The sequence below is a fragment of the Amia ocellicauda genome, chromosome 1, assembly GCF_036373705.1.
Source record: "Amia ocellicauda isolate fAmiCal2 chromosome 1, fAmiCal2.hap1, whole genome shotgun sequence".
Taxonomy (NCBI): domain Eukaryota; kingdom Metazoa; phylum Chordata; class Actinopteri; order Amiiformes; family Amiidae; genus Amia; species Amia ocellicauda.
The window spans coordinates 23,644,622-23,656,308 of NC_089850.1; the positions used below are offsets into that span (position 1 = coordinate 23,644,622).

At 48.8% G+C, this 11,687-nt stretch overlaps 1 protein-coding gene and 1 pseudogene across 1 annotated transcript; both read left to right on the forward strand.

Moving 5' to 3' along the window:
• LOC136758808 (uncharacterized) overlaps positions 1-3,707 on the forward strand; it is a 42,003-nt pseudogene extending 38,296 nt beyond the window's left edge.
• Positions 3,708-6,815: 3,108 nt separating this feature from the next.
• Positions 6,816-7,745, forward strand: LOC136759892 (trace amine-associated receptor 13c-like). The gene has a single exon (XM_066715011.1). It carries the CDS (start codon positions 6,816-6,818, stop codon positions 7,743-7,745), a length of 930 nt encoding a protein of 309 aa, XP_066571108.1.
• The last annotated feature ends 3,942 nt before the right edge of the window (positions 7,746-11,687 follow it).

Below are 11,687 nucleotides of genomic sequence, written 5' to 3' on the forward strand. Positions count from 1 at the left end.
TCTGTCTTGTGTGTGTTTAGTTATTATTGATAGCTAATCCCGATTCTGTCCCGTCCGCGCACCGGAGGTCCGGCTGCACTTTCGGTTTCAGTTTCGTTCACAAGAAGAGCCTTTTAAAAATAATAGTCATGATTATATAGTGCTATATATATTCCGACTGCTTGCTGTGTTGGTTTTTTGTCCACAGGGCTTTTTCCTCCACAGCAGGAGCGCTAGCAGCGGCAGTAAAATCCGTGGCCCGGCTGCCGGCTGGAGCCGCGGTGTGTCGTAAGAGATCTCACCCGCGTGAGGTGCACCTCCGCCGGCTTGCACCCGCACTACAGCACGCTACTGCGGCTGTAGGAGATCTCGCTCTCTCGGTTCGCCGAGAACGAGCACTGCTAGCCCTCCCGGTCCGTGCGTGCATGCCTCGGTTTTAGATCCCGCTACGGCTGGTGGTCGACTACCCTCGGCCCCGCGGATCTCAGACTCTGCGTCACCCAGTGTCCCCGGAAACCCCGGCACACACGGTGTGGTTAAGCCTACGGGCCTACGCGGCGCTTGTATTCCAGCACCTAGTGTTGGCTATACACAGTGTTCAGTCCGCAACAGCAAGGTTGCGTGTGGTTGGTGTTGCAGCGCCCCCGTGTATATAAACATTTCCGGGTGGAGACGCACTTACAGCGGCGGGCCCGCTAGGCACTCCACTTGTTGCAGAGGTGTTCCAGTTGTTGTGTGCCCGAGCGGTGCAAACACTGATCGGCGCCTCTGCTGCACGTTTCCCTGTGCACGCGCGTGTGCACTCGGCGCTCAGCGATGAGCTCCTCTCGCCCCCGCCACTGTGCCGCTTGCGGCCACCGCACCTTGCCCGCCTGGAGTGGGGAAGTCTTATGCCCCGTCTGTCTGGGCACTGACAGCGGGCACGATTTGGCTGCGACTTCCAGGTCCGCTACGGCACAACCGGAAGTCCGCCATCTTACCGGGCGCCGCCACACTCGCCGCCGCGCCTGGCGACTCCCCACTCTGGCGAGTGACGGGGGGGACTCGGGGGGGACTCGGGGGGGCCTCGGGGGCGCTGGATCTCCGCCTCTCCTCGAGCCCCCCCGCCCCCTCCTCCAGGGCTGCAGGAGTAGAGACAGCCGCGCACCCTGTGCCTGCGTCTCCTCCTGCCCTCGCTGCTACGCTGGCTGCCACTTCCGCACCTGCCGCTTCCGCACCTGCCACGGCAGCCACGCCCCCCCTGCCTGAAGTGCCCACGGTGCGCGCCGCTGTGGCCTCGTGCCCCCCACGCGTGTGCACGTGAACGACAAGGAAGAGCTGTGGAGCGACGCCCTCAGACTCCCTCCCTCCCCCTCTTCCGAGTCTTTGCTGGCTTCCTCTCCGCCGCGTTGTCGGCGAAGGAGGTCAGGCTCAGCGGCCAGGGAGCGCGATGAGGCCATCCTTGCTCTCAATAGCAGGATGGACCAAATCTGCGCACTCTGATCCTGCCCCGCCGCGCTCCAGGTTTGAGAGGGGTCAGCGCGCGCAGCGGCCCACACGAGCCCTCCCGCTGCTGCCTGACCTCCTTGATGAGCTGAGGGCCACCTGGGATCATCCGGCAACAGCCCCCACCCTAGCCCCACCCTAGCCCCACCCTCAGGCTCAGCAACGCAGGCCGTCTGCGGCAGCTCGCCGGTGGGGAGGCCCCCCGACCACAGCTCCCAGGTCACAGCCCCGCCCACCTGCCGATCTCTGCCAGCGTCTCACTGGCAGGCAGGCGCCCCCCCAGGCTCGCCACCCTGGCCCCCGGCGGCCCAGGGCAGCTTGTGGTAGGAGGGGACCCGGCCCAACCCCGCCTCCTCCACCACCCGAGCCCCGTCCCTGAGGCGTTCCAGCAGCCTCTGGCCCACCTTTACACCCCCCAGCAACTCTCCAATTGGCAACATTGAACCCAAGACTCTTGGGTGCTCCAAATTATATCAGTTGGCTACCTTCCAGGGTGTGGTGTGGACGCGAGTGAGGGACCCGTTGCAGTGTGCAGCGCTTCGCGTCGAAATCGCCACTCTCCTGGAGAAACGAGCAATCCGCAAAGTGCCCCTGCCGGGGCAGCACGAGGGATTTTATTCCCCATACTTCCTTGTGCCCATGAAAGATGGCGGTTTCCGCCCCATATTGGATCTGAGGCGCCTGAACCGCCACCTCAAGGTGCTGCGCTTCAAGATGCTCAACCTGCGCACCATGTCCCAGGCCATCAAGCCCGGAGACTGGTTCACCACGGTGAATCTGAAAGATGCTTACTTTCACATCCCCATTGCGCAGGTGCACAGGAAGTTTCTCCGCTTCGCCTTTGAGGGCCGAGCATTCGAGTTTGCTGTTCTCTCCTTCGGCTTGTCGCTAGCGCCACGCACTTTTTCCAAGTGCATGAACGTCGTGCTAGCCCCCTTGCGTTGGGTCCGCGTTCTCAATTATCTAGACGACTGGCTGGTTTGTACTCACTCGAGGGAAAAGGTTCGGATTCACACGGACCTGATTTTAGGCCGCCTCTCCGAATTGGGCCTTCGGGTCAATCGAGAGAAGAGCCGCCTGACGCCAACTCAGCAGGCACAGTTCCTCGGACTGTGCCTCGATTCCATTGCCATGCTCGCCATGCTGGCACCAGAGAGTGTTGCCTCAATACACACGTGTCTCTCCCTCTTCCGACTGAGAGCTCGTGTCAGGGTGTCCCTTTGCCAGAGGCTGCTGGGCCTCCTAGCGGCTGCATCACAGACCCTCCCCCTCGGCCTCCTCCAGTTGAGGCCATTGCAGTGGTGGTTCAGGTCTCTCAGGATGCACCCTCGCCGCGATCGAGCACGCCGAGTCACAGTCAATCCGGCGTGCTGGAAGGCACTCCGTTGGTGGTGGAGCCCTCACAATTTGACCCTTGGTGTGCCCCTGGGCCCAGTTTACCACCGAGCAGTCAAGATGACAGACGCCTCCAAGCAGGGCTGGGGAGCAGTCTGCGACAGACGTGGAGTCCGAGGCAGGTGGACGGAGCCAGCACGGGCCCTCCATATCAACATCCTGGAGTTACAAGCAGTACTCCTTGGACTGTCTCATTTCCTGCCAGTCCTGCGGGACAGACACGTGCTAGTCCGGACAGACAACACAGCGGTGGTTGCCTATATCAACAGGCAAGGAGGTCTCCGGTCGCGCAGACTGTACTAGCACGCCGTCTGCTTCTGTGGGCGCAACCACGGTTCCACTCCATCAGAGCAGTTCACCTCTCAGGCCTGTCCAACATGGCGGTGGACCTCCTCTCTCGGGGAGGCCCCCCGGTCTCAGAATGGCGCCTCCACCCGCTTGTTGTACAACAACTGTGGAGCCGGTTCGGCAGGGCGGACGTGGATCTCTTTGCCTCGGCAGAGTCCACACACTGCCCACTATGGTTCTCCGTCCAAGACTGCTCAGGAACCCTGGGGATCGACGTGCTAGCTCACAAGTGGCCGTGCGGTCTCCTTTACGCGTTCCCACCGTTCCCCCTTCTCGCGGTGGTCCTGGAAAAGGTTAGGAGAGAACGAGGGACAGTTCTGCTGGTAGCCCCGCGGTGGCTTCGCAGATTGTGGTTCGTGGACCTGATCGCCCTCCTCCACGGAGAGCCTTGGCAGCCACCAGTGAGAGCAGACTTGTTGTCCCAGGTGCAGGGCAGGCTTTGGCACCCAAATCTGGGCCTCCTCCAGCTCTGGGCCTGGCCCCCGAGTGGGAGCGATTGATTGCCTGGGGTCTGTCAGACGCGGTAGTTGCCAGTATTCAGTCGGCGAGAGCTCCCTCTACGAGGTCGCAGTATTCCTACCGCTGGCGGACGTTTAGCACCTGGTGCCAAGACGGCGGTCAAGACCCAATTAATTGCCCCATCAGGGTCATATTGCAATTTCTACAAGAGCTGTTGGACCAGGGCAAGTCCCCATCCAGGCTCAAAGTGTATCTGGCGGCCATCTCCACATCTCTCACGTTCTGATTGATGGCGAGCCTCCTGGGTCTCATTTTCTGGCTGTGCAGTTTCTAAAGGGAGCTCGACGGCTACGGCATCCTCGAACCCTTTCACTGCCCGCATGGCGCCTTGATGTAGTGCTGGACGCACTTTCCCAAGCCCCATTTGAGCCACTGAACTCAGCTGAGCTGAAGTTGGTGTCACTTAAGACTGTGTTTTTGCCGGCAATCACCTCTGCAAAACGCGTGAGCGAGTTACATGCCCTGTCCATAAACCCATCGTGTGTCCGTTTTGCGGGAGATGGCTCAGGGTCACACTATGGCCTAACCCTTGCGTTCCTCCTGAAAGTGCTGTCTCCATTTAATGTCAACAGGCCTATTGAGTTGATGGCTTTTCATCCTCCTCCCTTCGCTTCAGAGCAAGAGAGTCGGCTTCACCTGCTCTGCCCTGTGCGGGCCCTCAGGTGCTATTTGGAACGCACTAAGGACATTCGGTGATCAGACCAACTGTTTGTGTCTTATGGAGCGCGGTCACAGGGCCAGGCGCTGTCAAAGCAGCGCCTCTCGCATTGGATTGTGGACACCATTACCATGGCTTACGAGTCTACCGGGGCCCCGGTGCCTGATCACCTGGTGGCCCACTCGACTCGAGGTGCTGCCACATTGTGGGCCCTTTTTCAAAGTACCCCCTTGGCAGACATTTGTGCGGCTGCAGGTTGGGCCTTGCCGCTTACATTTGCCCGGTTCTACAGATTGGATGCGACGGAACCAGTCCCTTCCATTGGGAACCCGGTGTTGGCTGCAGTCGAGCCCCAGTAGCCTACGGGCTCTGGCTCCTGCCTTTTCCTCTCCCAGTCTGCCCACGCGAGCTGCTCCTGGATGTACAGACAGGCCTGTCGATTTGTTCCCAGGGCTTGTCATGCGGCCTACAGGCATGTTGCCTTACGAGGCCACCCTGTATATAGTTTGTTCATTATAATTGTGTTGCAGTGGTGCATGCGTTGGCCTGTACCCCGCTCTGTATATTGGTCAGCAGGTCTGTGGCCCGCTCTGGCCGTGTGCCATAGAGCAAGAGTCCGCTGCTGCTGGCCTCAGCGGTAAGTACGTGAGCAAGCTCTCGTGTTCCACTGTGTATATAATTCCTTTGTTAACACAGTAGAGCTAATGTTGCCCTGCGTTAGCCGGTCTAACCAGCAGGCGTCAACTGCTCCTGTGTTCCATGGGCGGCGCATGAGTTCGTTCCTGCGCCCCGTGGTGTATATAGTTCATTTGTACGAAATCTAAATTGTCAGCACAATGGAGTTCTTCCACTCTGTACTGTTTAGTTGAGTTGGATGCTCTTGTGCTGCGAGCTGACAGCATGAAGGTCTTGCTGTCACGCGATATGTACGTATTGTATAGTGTTCAGCTCGGCTACTCTGTTGACTAGCCAGCTATGTATTATATTGTATTTTTCTCATTGGGTCTGTGGCTCCGCTCCTATTGGATCAGGGGTCCACTGCCATGATATTGCGCGGAGGCTGCACAAGTGCTTGATTGCCCGCACCAGACATTGTGCAAGTAGATTCGGCCTCACTCCTAGCTGCACTAGTAGAGCAGCCGGCCTTGCTCTTGTAAGCAGAGGGAGTAAGAGTTAACTCTGTAGTGCCACTTTGTATATGCTGATTGCAGACAGTTCAGATAAGTTCAGATAACCAGGGTTGCATACGCAACCTATCGTTTTGCTAAACACTGAATTTGTATATTTGCTGAATTAGATTTTTTCTACAGAAGGAAAGTGGATCTTATAGCTCTTTCTGAGTATGATGTACACTTTCTAAACTTGATATTACAAAACAAAAGACAATATATACATAAAGCAGGGACATGACAATGAAAAAATGCATTCTTGTGAAGTTGTTAGGCAGTAGTTTTAATAATAAAAACTACATAATACAGCAATTTACATAACTGTTCTTCTATGTGGTACTTTTAAATCCCATACAGTATGCTACAGAAGATTAAATTGACTGTTTTTCTAAACTGGTCCATTTGTCACATCATGCAACTTAATAGGCAACTCTAAAATTAAAGAACATTCCTTATTGAGGCATTCTTGTATTCTAATCATGCATATTTTCATATTGTCCTTTATCGTAAAGTAGTGCGTACATAATCTGCCACATAGCATATACCAATCCCCCATATCCCATTGTTCCATTATAGTCTCCCAGTAAGACATGAAAATGATATATAATTGATAAGTGCACCTAGGTTTTCATAGCCAATCACATTACATTATTCTCCAAGATATCCAAATGTTACTGAACTCCAGGAAGCTCTCACACTGTATATAAGTCTGCTTTACAATCAGGACTTGACACTTCCAGGGAATACAGAGAGTAGGAAGTGTATATGGGGTGATTTGCAATGAAGAATTTGTTAAGTGATAAGGTAAAGTATTTCCTGCAGGTGATATTTTACTACAGGGTGCACTAAAGGAGGAGGTCATATTTGAATTTTAAATACATATTTTAGGGTAGTTAAATTGCAATGCCTTTTACGGAATTACAATATTGTGAGAGTTAATAACCCAAGCTAAAGACTTCAGTTATAATTCAATATTTTGGGGGATTACATTGCAGGCATTTACATTTTAATGTGAATGGATTAAAAAAAATGTTGCAGCTATTGTATTAAAGTAATACATTTAAGTATTACATTTAAATATCTTTCTACCAGCAGAATAATTTTAAATTTACTTCAGACTGGATTTGCATATTTGGTTTCATCTCACATACCTCAGCAAGATGAATTCATCCTTTATTCAGATGGACTCAGTACAGTACTGCTATGAAAATGTCACCAAATCCTGCATTAAACTGTCCAGATCAGTTGGTGAAAGAGCAGCTATGTATTTTGTGTTTGTTCCTTCAGTGCTAATCACAGTTAGTGGAAATCTTCTTGTGATTATTGCCATCTCTCATTTCAAGCAGCTTCATTCACCAAATAATCTCTTAGTTCTTTCTCTAGCAATTGCTGATTTCCTCCTCGGGCTTTTTGTTCTCCCATTCAGCATGATCAGAAGTGTTGAAACTTGTTGGTATATGGGATCATTCTTCTGCAAACTTCACACATCTATTGATATTTTGTTTTGCACTACTTCAATTATTCACTTGTGTCTTATTGCTATTGATCGCTACTATGCAGTGTGTGAGCCTCTTCATTATGCTAGTAAAATCACAATCAGAGTGTCCTGGAGTTTTATAACGCTTGGGTGGGTATTGCCAGCAATATATAGCTTTGGAATTATTTTTACCAAATCCAATGAGCAAGGACTAGAAGAATTGATTGAAATATTATCATGTGAGGGAGGCTGTTTACTTCTTCTTAATAAGCTGTGGGCATTACTTAATGCAGTTTTTTTTTTTGCTCCCTGTTTTGGCATGATTGGGATATACGTACGCATTTACACTGTTGCTAGAAACCAAGCAAGACTCATCCAAACAATGGAAGACAGAACATTTTCACTGGAAGACAGTACAAGAAGAGCACAGCAAAACAGGGAGCAAAAAGCTGCTAAAACACTAGGAATAGTAATGGGTGTCTTTCTAATTTGCTGGCTCCCTTTTATCATAAATATCATGATTGACGTCTATCTAAAATTTGCAACTCCAGCAGCTGTGTTTGATGCTTTCATATGGTTGGGCTACATTAATTCTACATTGAATCCACTGATTTATGCTTTTTTCTATCCATGGTTTCGAAAGGCACTTAAGCTAATTCTTACTTTGAAAATATTTTGCCCTAATTCCTCTAGAATGAGACTGTACACAGAATAAAACACACACACACATATACATATATACAAACATAAAGCACACATGGCTGCAGTGATACATATTAACATTTTTGTTTTAAGTAAAAACAAGTTTTATGTTTACATTAATATACTGTTCAGAGTAAGCAGATTGACTGCTAATGTAATGTAAAAGTGGGTGTTTTGTTTTTGACTTTTCTCACTTAAGAGTTCAGTTTATTTATCAAAAAAAAAAACAGAGCAAGCCAAGGAAATACAATTAATGAAGGGATTGCAAACATTCTGTAATTGAATGTGTATATAAAACAGTGTGTGGTTTGGGCACTATAGTTGGGATACAGAGACTGCTAGCGACCTCTCTTCCCAATGGACAGATCATAACTTGATAACAATATACAGACCCCAATCCCCATTACCTTCTCACCTGCTATTATGTGTCCATGTCTGACTCCCAGCCAGTACAATAGTGAACACATCTCAATGCCTATGGAAGGACAGCTTTTCAACCTTCTGCCACTTCCACCGCCTCAGGCACAGTGGACGTGATCAGGCCCAACTACACTTCAGAAACCACTCCTCATCTTAGAAGTTCTTTATAATGAATGCAATAACTGTGTAATGTTTATAATCTTTGAATGTTTCATGTTTTATGCATCAGACGCTGTGCAAATGGTTGGCGAGCGTTCTGAACCGATTCCATCAAGTACAGCTCAATGCAGATTGTCATTAGTCACAAGCACAGCGGATGGGTACAGGAGGGAGTATGCAGAACAGATAGTATGCACTTCAGATTTGGGATTCTGTGAGTTGGCAGAGGCAGAAATAAAACATTAGATGCACTCACACTACAATATACACATTAGCTCACATCATATATCACTACATGAGACAAGTTGACCATGAGCCTGTCGAGGATTAGCTTGAGATCTACTTGTTAGTTCTGCACCTGAGAGATTGTGCCTCTCCACACTACAGAAGGGTCAATCCTATTGTGCAGCATTATATTATTCACCTTTCTAGAACAATACGCTATGACTCAACATCGTTTTCCCTCTTCCCCAGAGACAATCTCATTTCACTCACTGAGGCCCAGTTTAGTGCCGTGCCCTACTGGAAGCAGCTCAGTCCCACAATATGGGTATAGTCGAGAACTCCAGGTTGCATGCCTGGTTAGACGGGGGTCACACTTATGCCCACTGCTGATTTGCTGCCATGAGTCTCCCTCATGACGAGAGGGTAGGGCTGTAGTAGTTGTGAGGCATCTAGTGCCTAGTGGTGTGTTGTATCCCTTGTCACATGGTACCTCCATGGAGGTCTACATTGCCAGCCTCCTGGATTAATTCATCATGGGAATCTATATATTCCCCCCCTATCATAACTCCATCTATATACTGTCTATATACTGATAATCAATATAGGCATGTGTTTCTGTTTAGGACAAGCATTTTAAAACTACACTTCATGGTTTACATGCACACATTTACTTATATTCTGTAGCTGCCTGCTCCTGGTTACCTGCTGAAGGGGTGAAAGAGACTTATCTCCAAGGATTAGCAAAGGTACCTTGCTCCTCCTGTAAGACAGATCTATATTTTAGTAGGGGTTTATATATGTTTGTGACTCTTCCGTTACTGAAAGTGCCCAGAATTATTGTTTTAAATGTTACTAGGTGTTTGAGTATGCTCTGTGTATGTTCATGCTAAGGCAGTAATATTATCGGCCTTTCCTCTCTTTCTTTCCTTCCTCCATCTCACTGTCTGAGTTTGTTTTTTTACACATGGTACTCTGCTGATTAGGCTTTGTGTCCTTCAGGACTTTCCAGTCTGCCATGTTTTTAATTTCTTTATGGATATTTTCATTTCTTGAGATAACTAGCTTTGCTCAACCGAACGTAACCCACTTGATTTCTTATTAGGATTTTGTAACCCGAATTACTGCTGTAATCAATTACGTGTTTGGAAGAACTGCCCTATGGCCTCTATTGGGAGAGTCTGTTGGAGGGATTCCCCAATAACACTTAGCTCTGCTGATGCTACATTGCGTTTCCATTCCACTGGTGATAATTTATGATTTCTCCCCAAACCTTTCCAACACTTTAGGTTTAAACCCACATGATCAGTATAACAATGGCTGTGTATTGCTTCGGAACTCCTAGCCACATGTTGTCATTTGCAGGCAGCCTTCATGACTACAACAACTGACTGTTGCACTAAACTGTCTCTCATGGCTTGTTCATGTTCCACTCTCCAAGGGCAACACACCCTTTTCCGTCATCACTGCGCTTTATCCACAGGATGGCAAGGAGGCTAAACATGTGTCTTCTACACAAATCGTGCTCCTGGACTTCATTTCCCGCATACAGGTTCGGCCCTCTGATGTGCCCTACAAAACACAATGAATGACACCCTGCGGTCTACTGACCACACCTTGTAGCATGGGCTATTAGCGACGAACATTACACTTGTGGCCCTGGCACATAGACTGCTTGCTGACACGTTACAGACTCTTCCTGATTCCTTGCTCGAAACCAGGATGGAAATATAGCATGGACAATATGAGGGGCAGCTGGGATCTGCACATGTCAAAGACCTCCAATTAGTTGGAGCACCGTTTGCATGTTCTTCTGCTCTTGGTCTCTCCTGGAGTTTCTGCTAACTGTCAATGTTGTTATTTACAATGTCTTGTTTGCTCTGCACCAATAATCCAGACAGTTATACCAGACTGTCAGAAATACAGATAATGACCACACCTTATTATAACCCTTAAACACACATTTTCCATTATTATATGATGGACTTTAATCACCACCAATCAAGCACCTGCTTATACTTTGCCAACCATATCGGGTAACTGCATACACATAGCCTTACTGATATACACCCTATGACTACAGGGATAGAGATAGACAATAAAAAGCATGGGGGGGCATTGACCGGCAGGAGGGACTGATGAACTGCATTTCTTTCCCTGTGTGTCTGTGTGAACAAGGTCACTGTCTCGTGGCCTTGCTGTGCTACGGTACTGTGCACAAGAACCCGTTTTCTCCAGTCATTTGGGCTTGGTATATTCAATAAGCCCCCCTTATATTGAACATTACATATGCCTTACATTTTCCCTGGTTTAACCATATATGGGTTTTCCTAATGAGTTGTCAGACAGAAACTGAACTTGCATTCATCAAGGGACAGACATGTGGGTCCTGTTATCTTTCTCTCCTGTCTGGTCTGCATAAAAGTGTCTGTTCTTGAGATTGCCCCTTGAACCTCTTCCTTGTAGTTGCTTATTATAAAAACCTTTGTTTGGAAATATCTCTCTGGATTTCATCAACTCTTCAGTATCTATTTTAAATAAAGAGTTTATGGAAAGGAACTGGAGCTGACTGGACAGCACGGGCCAATATTCAAACTTCATGCAATTTTCGCTCAACCTGAGTGCGGCACAAGAAAAACGTGACTTGGCCAAAAAAGGATAGATATTCAAACATGGCGCAGATCTTTACACAACATTGGAATATAGCATTGTTTTCCTGTGTTGCGCAAGCCCGTTTGCACCGCGCAAACCCACCTGCACCACTCTACAATGCGCTATTATCCCCACCATTTGAGTTTTGTGCGGTTATTGGATGAATGCGCCATGCTAACATTGTGCAAAAACTGGTATATTCAGTCTAATTAAGGCTTTTATGCAATTCAAATTCGATTGTGCTTTGCGCATGTTTAATGTCAGCCTGGAATACATTTGCATCTCATGTTTCCAATTAATGAGTCATTGCCATATGTTAATAAGCCACTCCATTAAAAGAACAGGAGACTGCAGGTGGATGAATGAAGGCAGTGTGCGAGTGCCATGTTTGTATGAGGGGCCGTACAAGCCATTATTCATCCTGGCCCTCTCACATACATACTTTTGCACTCATGCACATGCAGTCAATGTATACATGTAATATTATATATAATATATGGAT